This window comes from Ictalurus punctatus, chromosome 12, assembly GCF_001660625.3.
Source record: "Ictalurus punctatus breed USDA103 chromosome 12, Coco_2.0, whole genome shotgun sequence".
Lineage (NCBI taxonomy): Eukaryota > Metazoa > Chordata > Actinopteri > Siluriformes > Ictaluridae > Ictalurus > Ictalurus punctatus.
In genome coordinates, this window is record NC_030427.2 from 10,096,032 (window position 1) to 10,114,786 (window position 18,755).

The window sequence follows — 18,755 nt, forward strand, 5'->3', positions numbered from 1 at the left end:
TCTGTCAGAGGACTTCAAAATCCATTTGAACAATACATATGTATGTGTCTTTTTCCAAGACCCACCTTTTAAAAATGTGCAAAAATCTGAAGCCTGGTGAATTTTCCTTGTTATTTCACCACCAACAAACGAAGGCATTTAACATAAATTATGCTCAAGGGAAGAACAGACACTTACACAGCGTGCTCAGCACTGTCTTGTCTTTTTGTACTGTATTATTAGTGTTAAACTGCAGCTGATAAGCTAAGACAGAGCCAATGATAGCTTCTTGGGGTAGCAGCTGTGGCTCAGGTGGTAGAGCGGGTTGTTCACTAATCACAGGGTTGGCGGTTCGGTTCCTGGCCCACATGCCGAAGTGTCCTTGGACAAGACTCTGAACCCCAAGTTGCTCCTGATGGCAGGCTAGCGCCTTGCATGGCAGCACTTTGTAGAACTGCATTGACCAGTTGTTTCAAAAAGTAATCACTTTTTTTTCAACGGAACATGTCCTCGTCTCAAGGTTTCTGAGGAAATTCTACAACACTCTTCAGCTTAAAAGACAGATATGTATCGTGATTAATATGACGAATTAATCACCAGATAATGAATAGCTTTTTAAAATAAAAAAAAATTTTTTTTTTAAAGGTTTGATTTAGTTCACAGCTACATTTTGATTTTATTACTTAATATATTGTTTGTTGCTAAAAGGTTCAGTGCAAAATTATCTTCACAACTCTAACATCTTGATCTCCTTCCAATTTTACTAAAGCGCAAAATATCGTTTGTGGTGTAGCCTTGATTTTTATATAAATCACATAAAAACAGCTAGATGGATTCACAATTAGTGATATTAGTGATAACTTAGCAATAGCAGGACTTCAGTAGTTTGCTCAGCTTTAAAGCACAAGGGGGGGTTGTGGCTCAGGTGGTAGAGCGGGTTGTCCGCTAATCGTAGGGTTGGTTCGTAATTCGTAATTCGATTCCCGGCCCACGTGACTCCACATGCAAGTGTCCTTGGGCAAGACACTGAACCCCAAATTGCTCCCGATGGCAAGTTAGCGCCTTGCATGGCAGCTCTGCTACCATTGGTGTGTGAGTGTATGTGTGAATGGGTGAATGAGACACAGTGTAAAGCGCTTTGGATAAAAGCGCTGTCTAAGTGCGCCATTTACCATTTACAACACTACTGAATTCTCAATTCTGATTGGTCAGAAGGTGTTGATTAGTTCTCTATAAAAGCATCTCTGATAATAGTGTATATTAATGCGCTTGTTATAATAAATACATCATGGTTTCCATACTAACAGCCAACACAGGGACTTGTACAACTTCAAAGACATGAGGAAATGTAAATGTTTGTATTTTTGGAAGGAGCCTCCAGTGTGAGTGCTTTGTAAAACTGCAGCTTTACGTTTTCAAACATAGGAAACGTTTTTTTTCTTATTACCTTCAAGAGAGAGAACACAAAAGAGAGGCTGGTGAAGGAGCGAATGCTGTATATAGCTGCTATAACATAAGTGAGGACATGAACAAACTCGCCTCACGTTCATTTCAGATTTTTATACTTTGTAGCAAATTGTGATGTGCTACTTTGTTACTGTTGGGCTGCAATTCCGCTAATGCCTGCTTTTCATTTAGACACTTTAATTAGAGTGAAAACCCTTCTGCCATCTTCTCTTGATTGTGTCAGGATGAAGCTACTGTACTGTTAAGCACTGTTAAGGACCGAAGGAAGTGAATGGGCTAGATTACACCACTTTAGATTTCAGACTGGATTAAGGAGTAGAATTGATGAACTTATGAACTAGTCTCCTCCACTGTCAAAGGTTTCTCCATATACAAGACGATTAAAAAATACCTATGCTATCTATACTAGTGGAATAAAAGGGGGTCATGGTGGCTCACTGTTTAGCATGTTTGCCTCGCACCTCCGATGTCGGGGGTTCAAATCCCGTCTCCTGCCCCGTGTGCACAGAGCTTGCATGTTCCCTCCCTGTGCTTCAGGGTTTTCCTCTGGTTACTCCAGTTTCCTCCCCCAGTCCAAACACATGAGATGTAGGCTGATTGGCATTTATAAATTATTCGTAGTGTGTACAATTGTGCCCTGCGATGGACTGGGAAAGGCTTCGGGCTCCCCAGTGACTCTGGATAAATGGTACAGATAATGGATGAACGGATAGTGGACTAGATTCAGTAAGGTGGTGTGTAGTTTTATTTTGACACACACCCTATAAAAGGCAATCTTTGATCCAGTCTGGTGCCATTTTCCCAAAACTCACTGTACATCTTCAAAAATGGACATCGTGCCATCAAGACAGTGGTATAGTTATTTACATCTAATGGTTAGTCATTTAAATGACAAACCTGTCATTTAATATATTATAATTCCACCCACCCCACCATCTTCATTCCCATCCACTACCTAACTCTCCCAACTGCATCGTTTTGAGCTCCTGCATCAGAGGACAACGTAACACACTCAGAAGAAAGCCTCATCTGCCGCCTTCCACATACATGAGCTCGTAGATGCCCGTGATTGGCTAGTGGGCCTGTGATTGACAGGAGAGAGAGAGAGAGAGAGAGAGAGAGAGAGAGAGAGAGTAATTGCATTCCCTTTCACCCAGAGATGTTGATTTAATTCCTATAACGGCACCATAAGATACAGTATATGATTGTGTCATCGTCGATACGGGGGAATTTTCGGTAAGGTAACGTTCATTTGGTGTTTTTGGAAGGAGTCTACAGTGTCAGTGCTCTGTAACAGTCAGATGTTTTCCAACATGAAAAAGCCTTCAGGGCAGAGGGCTTTCCGGGTTCTCAATAACATGTTGTTGTTGTTGTTGTTGTTGTTTTGTCTTATTAACTTCAAGAGAGAGAAACGAGTGATTACAGGGACTAACCTGTCCTGTGGATATTCCTTAACATGAAATGCAACTAGAAATTGATTAAAAAAAAAACAGTATGATTTTCTTTTTGTAATAAATTGTAAATCGTCCGTGTTTGCTGTGGTACAAGAGCGATAAAACACTCCATTATGTACTGCTATTGGAAAATAAGCACGTACTTAAACCACATCTCTATCTCTACAGGATCCAAGAAGCAAGCACAAATTTAAGATCCACACGTATGGCAGCCCGACATTTTGTGATCACTGTGGCTCGCTGCTGTACGGCCTCATCCACCAGGGCATGAAATGTGATAGTGAGTACACTCACAGTACGACAATATATTTCTGCTCTGATTTCACATCCATTTATTCGCTCTCAAAAATGAGCTCCGATGGGAAACCTAATCTAAGGCAATCCAAACTGTTTATACCACACTGATGTATTTGCGTGTGATATCACTTGAGGCTAAGTGATAATTGAACTAACTTGATTTGCAGATGTCCCACAACATTAAATGTAACTATTACCAGATAAACGGTATAACATGCCAGTCTCATTTTTTTAATTAGTGTTAGGAAATTGCAGCGGTATTACACAGTGCTGTTGTTTATTTAACTATACCCGCATGTCCGACTGTGTTTTATTTATCTTTCAACATTTTAGCAACAAAAGCAATTATTTCATATATTTAATATAGCGACAGAGTAAAATATTTCAAATGTAAAAAGAAAATCCGTGTGTGTGTGTGTGTGTGTGTGTGTGTGTGTGTGTGCAGCATGCGATATGAACGTCCATAAGCAGTGTGTGCTCAATGTGCCAAGCCTGTGTGGGATGGACCACACGGAACGGCGGGGGCGAATCTTTCTGAAGATCGATGTGAAAGGAGACGAGCTGCATGTTACAGGTGAGAGCTGACAAAAAAAAAAAAAAAAAAAAAAACTGCATCGTGGATTGTTTCATGATTGATTCATGCATCAGTGTTTCACAACATTGAATGTAACTGGAAATGGGTTTAATAAATAAATAAATAAATAAATAAATAAATAAATGGGACGTTGTTCTTTAATAGATTAAAACATTTTTAAAAATTGTAGGCACGTCCTCATGATGAGGCCACTGTTTAAAAAATAAAGTTACAGGATTTTAAGAATAATGTTGTCTTTTTTTCTTTTTTTTTTTGTAGAATGAAGTCCTAATATTTTGAGAATAAAATCTTAATATTAAAAGGAGAGAAAAGCCATAAAATATGATATTACGAGAAAAAAACGTGCGATACCTTGAGAATTTAGTAAAACTATCACAAGGAAGAAAAAAAATGTTGCAGCATTTCAAGAATAAAGAAATAACACTTAATAACAAGGAAATAATAAGGAAAAAGTCATAATATATAAGATGATGAGAATAATCATAGTCCACCATGAAGTCGTAATATTTCTAGAGAAAATACACATTGCATCTTTTTGTCTCAAAATATTATATATTACGATATTTTATCGATATATATTATGATATATTATCTTTATTCTCGAGATCTTGCGTTTTCATTTTATTTTTTTAAACAGTGGCCCTGAAACGCTGTCGTACTACCTGGCTGTATTGTGTAAAAACTACGAGACTCTAATAACAGGAGCCCGTCCTTGTGAAATGGTTTTGTTCCCCCAGACGCACACAGACACAACAAACCGCTGAAGCGAAGAAAAACAAATAGAAGCAAATGAGGTTAAACACAAATGAGATCCACCAGTTTTATCAGCTTAAATCCTTCGGGAGATTTGGGGGATAAAAAAAAAAAATCCCCCGAAGTGGAGTGTGTGTGTTTGAACAAGAGAGGAACCCTCTAGTCAGTCTGATTGAAGGAGAATCGATCTGTTTGACGTCGATACACAGCACCTACTCTCTGACCTGTAGGCACTCCTCATTAGACACTTATACGAGTCGGAGAGAGTTGAGAAGAGCCATTCACATTACACATACAGTGGTGCTTGAAAGTTTGTGAACCCTGCCTAATATTGTGTAGGTCCCACAGATCCTTTAAGTCCTGTGTGTTGCGAGGTGGGGCCTCCGTGGACTTGTTTGTCCAGCACATCCCACAGATGCTCGGATTGAGATCTGAGGAATGTGGAGGCCAGGTCAAGACCTTGAACTCTTGGTCATGTTCCTCAAACCATTAAACATTTTTTGCAGTGTAGAAGGGTGCATTGTCCTGCCGAAAGAGGCCAGTGCTGTTACATGGACATTTACATTTATTAATTTAGCATGAGGAATGAGGAAATACAGGCAAAATTAGGGAATACTATTACCATGAAGAGGTGCACTTGGTCTGCAACAGTGTTTAGGTAGGTGTTACATGTCAAAGTAACATCCACATGAATGCCAGGACCCAAGGTTTCCCAGCAGAACATCGACCAGAGCATGATGTAAAAGAAAACGTGATTCATCAGACCATTCACTCTAACGTCGATGTGATTCATTCACTCTGACCGCTCTGTGGCTACGCAGGCCCGTACACGGCAAGCTGTGACGTGTGTTCTGACACCTTTATATCATAGCCAACATTAGCCTTTTCAGCAATTTGTGCTACAATAGCTCTTCGGTGGGATCGGCCCAGACGGACTAGCTTTCACTCCACACACACATCAATGAGCCTTGGGTACACATGACCCTGTTGACCTTCCTTGGACGACCGTTGGTATGTACTGACCACTGCATACCTGGAACACCCCACAAGACCGGCTGTTTTGGAGATGCTCTGACCCTAACCATCACAATTTGGGCCTTGTCACAGTCGCTCAGATCCTTACGCTTGCCCACGTTTTCCTGCCTCCAACACATCACCTTCGAGAACTGACTGTCCACTTACTGCCTAATATATCCCACCCCCTGACAGGTGCCACGGTTATTGTTATTCACTTCACCTGTCAGTGGTTTTAATGTTAAGGCTGATCGCTGTAAGCTTGGGTCATTCTTTCAGAGAACACATTCTCGAATCTGATTGGTCAGAATGTGTGGAATAATTTTATATAACCACACAGCTCAGACAGTATTTCCAGCTGTAACATAAGATTTATATGAATTCCCTTGTTTTAATCCATTATTGTTTCTATAGTAACGGCTTATACAACGTGTTGTTAAACAACGAAAAATGTATAATCGTTGACGCGGTGAAGTCTTTTGTTAGGAGTATTATTACGCTTACGTGACTTTTCCGAAAGGAGTTGCGGGTCTCGGCGCTTTATAACTATCACAGTGCTTTGTCGATTCGTCTAAAGTTTTCAGGACAGACGAGTTCGTTAACTTGTTTGTTTGTTAACGCTTACTAACTCGCCGATGAGGGAGCAACTGTTTGTAGTGTAAGCGATAACAGGAACTAACTTGCCACGTGAACATTAAATGTAAATAGAAAGAGTTAAAAAGCACAGGGTGTCATTCATGGGTGAATAAAGCCCTCCACCCTGAAGACTTTACAGGTTTTACCTCCTGTTGACACAGCAGATTCCCTCCAAAAATACTAAATCAACATCTCACAGAAAGTTGATCAACCATATCAATGATTATGTTCTTATTTATGTATTTTATTATTACTATTTTTTAAATACACACCCACACACACACACACACACATATATATATACACACACACACACACATATATATATATATATATATATATATATATATATATATATATATATATATATATATATATTTATGTATATATATATATGTATATATATGTGTATTTATATATGTATATATATATATGTGTGTGTGTGGGTGTGTATTTAAAAAATAGTAATTATATATATATATATATATATATATATATATATGTATATATATGTGTGTGTGTGTGTGTGTGTGGGTGTGTATTTAAAATATATATATATATTTTATATATATATATATATATATATATATATAAATATATATATATATATATATATGGAGTCATACCAACCTAGTCTCACAGAAGAAAAAGATTTGCATGCATCTTACTGTATCTGCAGCACCGTGTGTACGTTGAAGATCAACGTTTCGGCACACAGCGTACAGCATTGAATCAGACTCTTACTCTACACTCCAAACAATGACATTTTGTCAAGTGAAAATATCTTATATAAATAGAGGCAAATTTATCTAGTATTTCCTGATATAAGATTATCATAAACCAAAAATTATTAAACGTATTTCTATACTTTTATTTATTTATTTTGTTTTACTCATTTCAAGCTTGAAATGGTTCTGTTCTATCGGCAGATAACGTTGCTCATTTTCACTGAACTCATTTCTAGAAAGAAGCAAAACGATCTGCCGATAGAATAAGAAAATGTGCAAGTAAGTAAGTGAATAAATAAATAAATAAATAGAGGCTCAAAATAGATTGAATAATCTTATACAGTATTTAGTTTATTGTAAACTTGATACATTTGACTATATTCAAGATATTTTCACTTGGTAAGATGCTCAACATATTCCTATTGGCTCCTGACTTTTCAGACACCCTGTATACTATGGATAAAGGAATTTTTTTTTGTTTGTTTGTTTTGTTTTTAAATAAATAAAAAAAAAATCTTTCTTTTAAATGTTCTGTTCCAAAATGGTTCTGTCACATGCTGTATTTTACAGGGAAATACTTGCTAAAATCTCTTAAACGAATGCAAGTCTGTACTCACTCATAGTGCCTTTCTTTGGTCGTGAACGATCGATCGGTCGCACAGACGTCCTGATGAATGTTTCCGGCCGGGATCGCTTCTCCATTGGCACACGAATGCTTAGAAAGAGATGTTCTACACGAACACGTTTTAACTACGTCCACCTCCTCCGCTACGCTATTTGAATAAGATCGATATGTAATTAATAGTTTTACCGCTTTAAAAAAAAATTAAAATCATGCATTTATACTTCGTGCATACTACATAATGATTACACATCTCGGGTTCATGAACCTTCTACTTTTCTCCTCAAACGCAGTAAAGCTTGCACGTCATGTGGTAACACATTATAGTAACATGGTTATTATTATTATTGGCCATATGGGTATTATTTGAGTTGTGGGTACTTTATCGTGTGGATACGTTTTATGAGCCTGTCAAGTCTAACGATATGTGAAGTGGGCTACACTCAATATGGTTTAAAAAGAGGTCAGATTATTGATTACATATCGATCTTATCCAAATAGCATAGCGTTGGAGGTTAGCTTGGTTAGCAGAAAGTGGCGTGAGGGGCATTTGAGCGAAAGTTTGATATGTTTGAAAACCGTGATTTTCAGCGTATGGAAGGTGCTGCTGATAATTTGCATACTTTTTGGTCATACACTTCCCTGTGTGAATTGTTAGACTATATATATGTCGGTTAGACTGTATATATTGGCACTATATTGGTGCAACTACTGTCTGAGCCGCTGCTCGTTAATATTTTTTTATTTTTTAACCCAATAACCCCCCCCCAAAAAAAAAACCCCAAAAAAGAATCGACACTTTCTGACCAATCAGATTCGAGTATTCAGGAACATAGGAGTATAATTACGCTTCGATCGCTATATATACACAAACGTGTGCTGATCAAATGTGACTTTATTAGGAATCTGAACAGAAGTGCGTCTCTTTATCGAGTTACAGTTGAGTGTGGCCACGCCCATTTTGGAAGATACATCAAAATATCATATTACCTAGCAACAGCAGCTTCAAGTTTTCTACTACTAGCTACATATCTATAGCTTTGAGAACGTATTACTTACATATTAGCACTTTAGACGTTTAGAAGCTGAACCATCTGCTAACGACTGAAGACCTGCTTGAAAGTTGGTGTTGTTACGTTTTTGTCAAAGGAACAAACACGACAGCACTTGCACATGAGTACATGACGCTTTTTTACCGTGTGCACTGTTTTTACATTGCAGCACAGAACAAACACACTTTGAATATCTCTATACACACTGCACTGTATGTACACACACACACACACACACACACACACACACACATATATATATATCATTTTCCTCAGTGCTGTCATTCATCCTATGAGTAGTGTACATAATTACTCTGCTCTCTTTGTGGAGTGTTCTTAGTGCACACACACACACACACACACACACACACACACACACACACACACACACACACACATGCATCACCAGAGGGGAAATTATAAGGTCAGGGAAGTCACTGATTGACCTTACACTGTTTACTCCACTCCTCATGTGTGTATTGTGTGTGTGTGTGTGTGTGTGTGTGTGTGTGTGTGTGTGTGTGTGTGTGTGTGTGTGTGTGTGTGGAGTGCTCTAAGGAGGACAATTTCTTGGAAAAATTATTTCAATAAGCATCTGGCATTTGGGCTAAACAGCACTCTTGGCTTGTCAGTGTACAGCTGAGTACACACACACACACACACACACACACACACACACACACACAGAATATACACTACACACAATACACACAGTGTAATATTTACAGCCAGAATTTGAGAGGCAAACACACACACACACACACACACACACACACACACACACACACCTAATAATTCTATGCTATACTTTTGGAAAGGATTCATAATATAGCAAATCATAGCTGGTTCAAAACACCTATGTGTATTCATGTATTCCACAACACTCACACACACACACACACACACACACACACACACACACACACACACTGCTGTGTGTGGTGTGATTTAGCGTGACTGACATTTGCAGACTGGGGGACAAAATGCCATTAGCAACATGTCAAACTGATGGATGTAAGAATAGACCAGTCACAGTGTGTGTGTGTGTGTGTGTGTGTGTGTGTGTGTGTGTGTGTGTGTGTGTGTGTGTGTAAAATGAGAGGGGAATTCTGCTGGGAGGTTGTGTGTAGCTGAAGTCTAGCGTCTAGCGTGTGCAGTTATCGGAATAAAGGGATGTTGTGTGTGTGTGTGTGTGTGTGTGTGTGTGTGTGTGTGTGTAATCAGTGTACTTGTTGACAAAGCAAGATGTCTATTGTCAGGACTCTTTTGAGTCTTTAAACATATTTTTTTCCCTATACCCTGTTTCTTTCACTAGCAGTTATTCAGCAAATTGTCATACATTCAACCGGCCACTTTAATAGGAACACCTGAGCTTGTTTTGTGTAGTCGCATAAAAATCTACAGATACAGGTGAAGAGAGTCAGTTAATGTTAACATCAAACATCACATTGGGGGGAATACAATATGTGTTCTCAGCTACTGTGACCACGGTTGTTGGTTAACGGTTGATCGATAGTGGATTTGACCGATGTTGGGCACGACCTGCCGATAACCGGTTAATCAACCGATAGTTTGTAAAATTGAAACTTGAATGAAAACATAACGCTCAAACAGTACCGCCTCTACCATGACAATATACTGTACTTTTTAAATGAAATAAATATATACATATTAATGTATATTACCTATTAATAAATATTAAAGTAAATAAAAGATAATAACCCAAAAAGTAACACTCCACATAACTAAGAAAAATCGAGACATTCAAAACGGATCAAAAAAAAACTTTAAATAACACAGCAAACTTCGCCTCTAGAGGCCGCTCTCGTACTGTTTGATGACAGCGGACCCTCCTCAGCCGCTCTGCAACAGACGCAACCGAGAAAAACTAAAAATCAGTGTGGAGTTTTACCGATAACCGATAATCATTTTAGCAATCGTTTATCGGTGCCGATCAATCAGCACTATTGTTGCTGCCAGGTTGTTGCATTTCAGAATCTGCTGATCTCCTGGGATTTTCTCAGACAGCAGTCTGTACAGTTTACTCAGAATGGTACAAAATTGCAGTGTTCAGCTGCCCAGTTTTGGTGAACCTGTGCTCACTGTAGCCTCAGATTCCTGTTCTTCACCATCAACATTTATACATTTTTCTTTCTTAAACAACAAAAAAAATCGGTTTATTATTAGTCTTAGATCACAAAGCACTTTAATCTAAACCTATCGTTCACGCTCCGGCTGGAATTACTGTCCGAACCGTGCTGTTATAGAAAAACGGTGCACACTTTCTGACTCAAAAAATTCGAATGGCATAATAGGAGTGTGTTTAAGCGCGAGTGCTGCTTCCTTTTTGGCCCGGGTTACTTCCAAGGTACGACAAACAAGTGAAAACATTTGAGACTCAGAGCGAGCGGCGTACACTTTAACGGTGCTCTTATCTGATTGAAACGTTTCCCGAAAGCTTTAAAGAGTAACAACCGAGGAGTGTCTAAAGTGAAGCTGGAACCGCTGGGTGATGCTGCTTTCGGGAAACTCTCGCACTCTCTGTCTCTTAGCCACAGACCACACACACGCACACACACACACGCACAGGCTTTTCTATGTCTGGATTTGACACCAATTTCATTTTCTTTGAAGAACATGGCTCTCGACATTCCTCTGCGGGATCAAGTGAAGTCGGAGCATCGCCTCTCAAGTCTTCTTATTTTTAAACTGTTGCTATCAGTACCAGACCTTCTCAAAAGTCTGTGCACCACGTACATCCGGCTGCTGTTGAGCTCATAAGTTTACATACGCCTTGCGGAATCTACAAAATCTTAATCATAATAATAATAAAAAAAGAAGCGATAGAAATTGCACGTTGTTGTTTATTTAGTTCTGCCCTGAATAAGCTAATTCACATGACAGATAGTCCATAAGACACAATAATTACTGAATTTACACAAATGAACCAGCTCAAAAGTTCACATACACTCGATTCTTAACACCGTGTGTCGTTACCTGGATGTCTTCTGTTTCGTGTTAGTTGTTTGTCCTGAGTTTTCCAACATCTTCTGCATATTTGACCCCTTTCCAGCAGCGGCTGTATGATTTTCAGATCCATCTTTTCACATTCAGGACATTCAGGACATTCAGGACAATCCGGAGGATTCGTACACGACTATTGCAAAAGGTGCAAACATTCACTGATGCTCAAGAAGGCGACACGATACATTAAGAGCCGGGGGGTGGGGGGGTGTAAACTTTTCAACAGGATGTTCGATGTAGGTTGTTTTTATTTTGCCTTCTAGGAAGCATGTACATATCTCATGTAGCGTCTGAAGGGCGGTACTAAATGAAAAAAAAAAAACAGAAGAAAATAAGATCATCCTGTTCGAAAGTTTAGGACGGCTGAGGGTCCGTAGCTATCAAAGAACATAAGCTTGTTTTATGTAGTTGCTATTTCCACGGTACATTACGTCTACGTTTACGGAATTTGGCAGACGCCCTTATCCGGAGCGACCTACATGTATTTATCTCATTTATACATCTGAGCAGTTGAGGGTTAAGGGCCTTGCTCAAGGGCCCAGCAGTGGCAGCTTGGTGGTGCTGGGGTTTGAACTCACAACCTTCTGATCATAAGTCCGACACTTTAACCACCTTGTTAGCTAGCTAGCATGACGTTTGCTTCAGCTCTACATAGGCATACCAATCTCAGCAGCTAGTGACTGAATAAAATATTATTATTATAGAAAAAAATAATCAGCACCTTTCTGACCAATCAGATATCAGATTATCTGTCATACAGTAGACGCAGCTGGAACAACAGCTAGAGAATAGCAATATGAAGAAGCTTGCCAGATATCCAATACTCTATCATGAGAAAAAGCATGTCACAGATTATCTATGGGCGTTTTTTTTTGTTGTTGTTTGTTTGTTTGTTTGTTTCTTTTTATTGTGTATTGGCATGCCTTTTTAATATATGACCTCCGTGATAAATTGTCTTGCACCACTAAATAACAACGGAATCAAATTTTATAGCGCTTTAAAGATGCCACACAAAAGCAGCCCAGCACTACAGAGTGCAAACACACACGACGGGGGAAGAGAACCCAAACAGGGTCAGTCCACGCTAGTGAGGATTTTATAGAGAGGAGTGAAAGTGCAGCACCAGGTCACATTCTGCCGCACGCATACACACACACACACACACACACACATACACATACCCTCAAACAGTCAACAAGTGAGCCTTGTTTTGCAGTAAACATTAGTATAAAGGCTCATTCAGAAGCTCGAGGTTGTGCTGAACCTCCTCCAGTGTCTGCGTTGCCTGTTGAACGCTCCAGTTGTTCGCTCTTGTGTGCTACATTGGCAACAGCTTTCACACTACATGACTTGGCACCATTTTGCACCTCGTAACACTTTGAAGCAAGTTAGCAATTCGTTCCGTCTTGCTGATGTGGTAGAGCTGCCTCTAAATAAAAGTCTTTGCTTGTTTACATTTCTCTTCACCTTCAGATCTCGACTCGTGTTATAATAAGAGACATGTCGGGCTGTCATACCTAGCATGTGTTGGAGATGAACCCAGGGAGTGCCAGCAAGTGGATCGGCCAGATATCTAAATAAAGATATGTGCATACAGTACATGCTTGGACACACGCTGTACTGTATAAGTGTTTGAGTGAACACCGTTACACAGTTACAGTACACCCACATGTAGTGCAACTATTCAAGAGTGGCTGCACGTCCTGCGACAGTGTGAGTTGGCCAAATTTATTTATTTTTTTAACTCACCTATTGTGAGGAAAAAACGAACGGCCCCATGTCTATCACTTTTATCGCTTTCTCTTCCAATGCCTTCCCTCTCAATGATAATCAAAAGTTAGTCCCCTAACAGCTGGAACTGACTAAGGGTTGGAGCCCTTACCAAGTTACCAAGAGTCCAAGAGTTACCGCCCTAAAGACTTGGTATAACCAAGAGTTATAGCTTTAAAGACTGGGACTAATGAAGAGGTACAAATATATAAATAAATAAAAACCCACTGGGCATAAGGAGAAATAGTAGTTCTAACAATTGGGTCTGACCAAGAGGACAATCTTTCAATACTGGGTCTAACCAAGTCCTCAAGCCATTTGAAAACGCCGTTGTCGTGTAAACGAACAGCCAAAACCACATCAGATTTTTTCCGTTTTTAGTGGAAAACATCGTCGTGTAAACGGCCCCTCGAAGACTGCGGCTGACCAAGAACCTGAAGCCTCTATCACGTCTATTCGTCCTTTTGCAGAGTCTGTATCAGAGTAAAGCTCATACTTTTGGCTCGGTTGCTATTTGTTTTTTAGTTTGGTTTCACACTGCATCAAGCAAGGAGTGAAAAAAAAAAAAAGAGCATCGGCTTGAGGGGAAAATGTACTCGTCAGTCTCAGGAACACGGTACAGACCTTTACAAAGTGTGCATAGAGATCACAATAAATCACCAGAATGCAGAGAACATGGTTTACAATGGTCACAGGCTCACAGAAACTGGACAGTTGAAGACTCTTAGACGCCACTGTAGCCTCAGATTCCTGTACTTTGCTCACAGGAAGAAACCTGATGTGGTCTTCTGCTGTTGGAGCCCATCCTCCTGAAGGTTTGACGTGGTGTGAATTCTGAGACGCTCAATCCCATCTTGCCGTTCTCCTCTGACCTCTCTCATCAACGAGCCATTTCCACACACGACACTGTTACGTTTTTTTGTTTTCCACACCATTCTGTGTAAATTCTGAAGGACCGTCGTGCCTGAAATTCCTTCAACTGTATCTGCAGCTATGTCTTTGGGATCATTTCGAGGCTTCTGGGGCAGTTAGGTCGAAAGCGCACAGAGGAAGGGAACACATCAAGGTTTGATTTTAAAATGGGCTAAACACTGTACACATGAAAGCATGCTTAAAACCGTCGGGACCAGCTTCATAAATGAGCATCCTACTTCGCTCCTCTATAGTCGGATAATCAAATGAATAATGTGCAAAATTGTTCAGTGTTCATCTGTTCAACTGCAAATAGTATCGACACACATCTTCATAGTCCAGCTGTCCAGGGTTCAGATTATGTTGCCTTTTAAGTGTGTAAGCCTAAGGGGATCTATTTTGATATTTCTGCACACCCATAACAAGTCTTACCATAATCACCGAGCGTCGAGCTTCTTTTTAGAATGTTAATAGATCTTGACATGTTTCAGCGCATGCAAAGATTTATAAAAGTCTTTGAAGGCCAATGCTTTGGATTTGTTTTAGTTCCTGATAGCACCTCATAATGCTAATGTATTTCCTGCTGTTGGTTAAGTAGCCACACATCACACATTACCAGGAACAGTGTGTGTCTATATATATATGTGTGTGTGTGTGTGTGTGTGTGTGTGTGTGTGAACATCTTGAGTAAATTTGCATTTCATTGCGCTGTACGAGCACTCAGATCCTGTTTAAACCAAACATTTTACATTTTAATGTGCTTAACCATCACTTTTCAGCTTCAGGTCAAGATACAGATATCTTAATGATTTATTTATTTTTGGTTACAGACTATGGCATGAGGATAGGACTCACAATAGGGTCTCAGAATTTGGCTCAGTGATGAGGTTCTATGATATATTTCGACAAGTAGGCAAGGAAAAAGAGTCTCTGGAGTCTCTGGACTTTTTCCCCCTCTGGTGCTGTTCGCATGTCTGAATTGTAACGCATATTTCTCTTTGCCCGGGGTTGACTTAAGAGTGTTCAGTGTAGTGTAGTATACTGACGTTTACACTGTGTATCGTTTGAAGGTGTAGTTGGAAAACAGCCCAGGACCACCTGTTGTCATGTAACCAAATGAAGACTGACTCATGAGTATACACAAAAACACGCATTTATACTCTTATATACTCATATACTCATACAAGACAGCAGATTCTTTTGTTTTTAATTTGTACAAATACCACAAAGTCACTGTGGTGCTCTTTAGGAATAGATATGTAGCTGCATTTCCCCACAAATTTAAATTTGTGGTATGCATGGACTGACTCAGATGATGGGAATGCAAAGAGACCTGGGAAGAGAGTTGTGTTTGCGCTGAATGGAGCGCTTCTAAGGAAATGGAGGGCTAGAGCTCCTCCTGTTGGTCAGATAATGCAAAAATTTCAGGTCATTGAGAGAAACCCGTTTTTGTTTGCGTGTTCGTTCATATGTGTCTGCCTATGTGACCGTGTGTTTGCATTTATAGATTTAAGGACTAGTGTCACGTCACAGTTCATTCCCTTTTTACCTTATAGTTTACTATTTGAGGTGGAGCTATTTTGTAGTGTTGGGTGGTGCGCTATAATATTATTCATAGTGCACCACACATCCAGTGTACTAGTTCTGCAGTACCACAATGCATAGCAGTTTCCATCAGCTCAAAATGTACTCGTCAGGATGGATACTGGCGCACCGTTATATACGGTATAAATGTAAATAAAAATGTTTAAGGACTACTAACGCCAAACAGCTCTTGGTAGTGGTGTGTTTAATACAGAATCGATTGAATAATCCTGTCTTTTTCTGATTTCAACTTGTTGGGTAATTTGCAGTGTTCAAATTGTTCAAAAGCTGGACCATGATAATGTGCTTCCAGAGCACTCACTCGTACCTGTTGTCTGTATCATAAATAATGAGAATCACCAAGAATTAACGTCTTAAACCAGCACTAAGACCTAGAGAGATTTAAAGGTATAATCAAGTAATTTGAGTCTTAATTGGGACTAACCAAGAGCAAGTCTTTAAAGACTGGAACAAAACAAGACTGGTACTAACTAAGAATAACAGCCTGAAACAATGGGACTAACCAACAGTGGGAGCCTTGACTACTGAGATTGACCAAGCGGTAGAGCATAAAAACTGGAACTTACCAAGAAATCGCGCTTTTAAGACTAGTATTAAGCAGCAGTTAGAGTTATAGAGACCCCAAAGTCCAACCAAGCAATAAGGGTCTGAAAAACTTAAGACTAACCGAGAGTAAAATCCTTAAAGACCGGGACATAACAAAAGGTAGAACCTTAAGTACCGGAACTAACCAAGAGCACTAAACACTGAGCCTAACCAGGACTTAGAGCCTTAAAGACCGGGACTAACCATTTGCAGGAGCCTTATATGCTGAGCTTGACGAACAGGTAGGGTGTAAATACTTGGACTAACCAAAAACCTGGGAAACAACAAAAGTCAAAAAGACAGAATGTGACCAAGAGCTAGACCTGCAAAGATCAAAGAACTAGAACTTGTTCCCACTTAGTATGCGCATTTGTGTACAGTATAATATGTTCGTCCGTGTACATCTCTGCACATGCATGTGTTTCTAACATGTGTTTCGACATGTCTGACATGCATGTCCATGTGTATGTGTAATTTTGTCCACATGTTTGCACCATAGACATTGACATTTGTTCATTTGGCTGAAGCTTGTCTAATGTTTTGCTCAAAAAAACCCCTGCAGTGGCAGTTTGGTGGTGCTGGGTTTTGAACTCAAAAGCCTTAACCGCATCGCCATCACTGCTCCACAGAGTTCCAGCACTCACGATTCCTTCTCATGTGTGTGCATATTGTATTCTGTGTGTCCTGGCTTGTGCTTTACAGCCTTAACAAAGGCTAACAGGGCAGCACTAATTTGCATTTACCCATTTTCAGTGTGAAGTTTTAAATATTCAAAATGTAACCTTTGTGTGGGTTTGGGCAGATGACTGTGCAGAGTATGCTACATTTCCCGAAGCAGACTTTTAGCTTTAGGAAATTTTGAACGGTGACCATTACTACCTGGACAACACAAATTGTCATTTTAAATCGTGTAAGGTTAAATGACATGAACGGGTAAGGATTTATACAGTGACGTTAATTTAGGTTTTAATGCTGTGGTGCAAGTATTGAGGAAAATGTGAATAATTTTGGCACGTGTGACGTATATGTATAAGCTGTATAAATAAACCACACGTTACAGTGGGAGAAAATTCAGTCAGGTTTGGTCATGTAAATAAGGCCCTGTGTTTCCTTTTGCATATTGTGTTTTAGCGTTCGACGTTACCTGATAACAAGCAGTGATAGCATCATGACGTGCATATCTGCGTTCTACATCAAAAATATACCTGTGTGTGTAACATGAGCTTATTGTGCTGTTTATTATTTTCACATGAAGCATGTGATGCTGCTGGCAATATCAGCTACTTTGTGGTGTCCTGGAGCTAGTTTTTCTTTGAGAGTCTGACTTATGTTGTATTTTTCTACTTGTCGACAGTTGACATGGGAGTGTGTGCTAGTTTACACAGAGTGTTACGGTCGGTCAACAGTATCACCTGCGGTGACTTACTTAATGTGTGTCTTCAGTATGGTACATCAATACACTCTTAACTGCGGGTATAGTGCTGTAAATGCCTGATCTGTTTTTATTAGCTCTGCTATAATTCGTTTTAAATTTGAAACATTTATTTAAACATTTTTTTGACCTTCTCTCACCAGGCTTTTCTAGGGGGCTTTGCTTGATGCTGGGCCTAATTCTATGTCTCCTGGTGTGACCTGTGCTCATTACTTGTCTCATGTTGAACCTTTTCAGTGGGCGAGGCTAGGAACCTGATCCCGATGGACCCCACTGGATTTTCTGATCCGTATGTGAAGCTCAAGCTCATCCCCGACCCCAAAAATGAGACCAAGCAAAAGACCAGGACTATCCGCTCCTCACTGAACCCCACCTGGAACGAGTCCTTCACGTTGTGAGTGAAAAACAAAGTGTCCGGTTCAAGACACTAAAGGCCAATTCACCCTGAAAAAAATGTATGAAGTTTTCCTCATGTACGTTACAGATGTACATGTGTGTGTGTGTGTGTGTGTGTGTGTGTATTGGCAGTAAGCTGAAACCCACAGATAAGGACCGCAGGCTTTCTGTGGAGATTTGGGATTGGGACAGAACCACCAGGAATGACTTCATGGGTTCTATGTCCTTCGGCGTATCTGAGCTTCTAAAGTGTTCAGCATGTGGATGGTGAGGATAGTGTGTGTGTGTGTGTGTGTGTGTGTGTGTGTGTGAGTGTGCACCTCCTCAATCATTCCTGTTAACTGATGATAATCATGTACAATAGTTTAACATCTCAGCCTCATTAGTTTTGATTAATTGTGTAGGAGGCAGAGAAACTGAGAGCGTTGTAATGT

At 39.8% G+C, this 18,755-nt stretch overlaps 1 protein-coding gene across 2 annotated transcripts in view; it reads left to right on the forward strand.

Annotated features, from left to right (window-relative positions):
* The window catches only part of prkcaa (protein kinase C, alpha, a), a 191,435-nt gene that overhangs the window by 114,975 nt on the left and 57,705 nt on the right, over positions 1 to 18,755 (forward strand). For both annotated transcript variants that reach the window (XM_047158872.2, XM_017482159.3), the window contains exons 4-7: positions 3,069 to 3,180; positions 3,643 to 3,771; positions 18,163 to 18,319; positions 18,454 to 18,588. In XM_047158872.2, the coding sequence (XP_047014828.1) occupies positions 3,069 to 3,180; positions 3,643 to 3,771; positions 18,163 to 18,319; positions 18,454 to 18,588 (533 nt within the window). The remainder of the gene's footprint in view (positions 1 to 3,068; positions 3,181 to 3,642; positions 3,772 to 18,162; positions 18,320 to 18,453; positions 18,589 to 18,755) is intronic.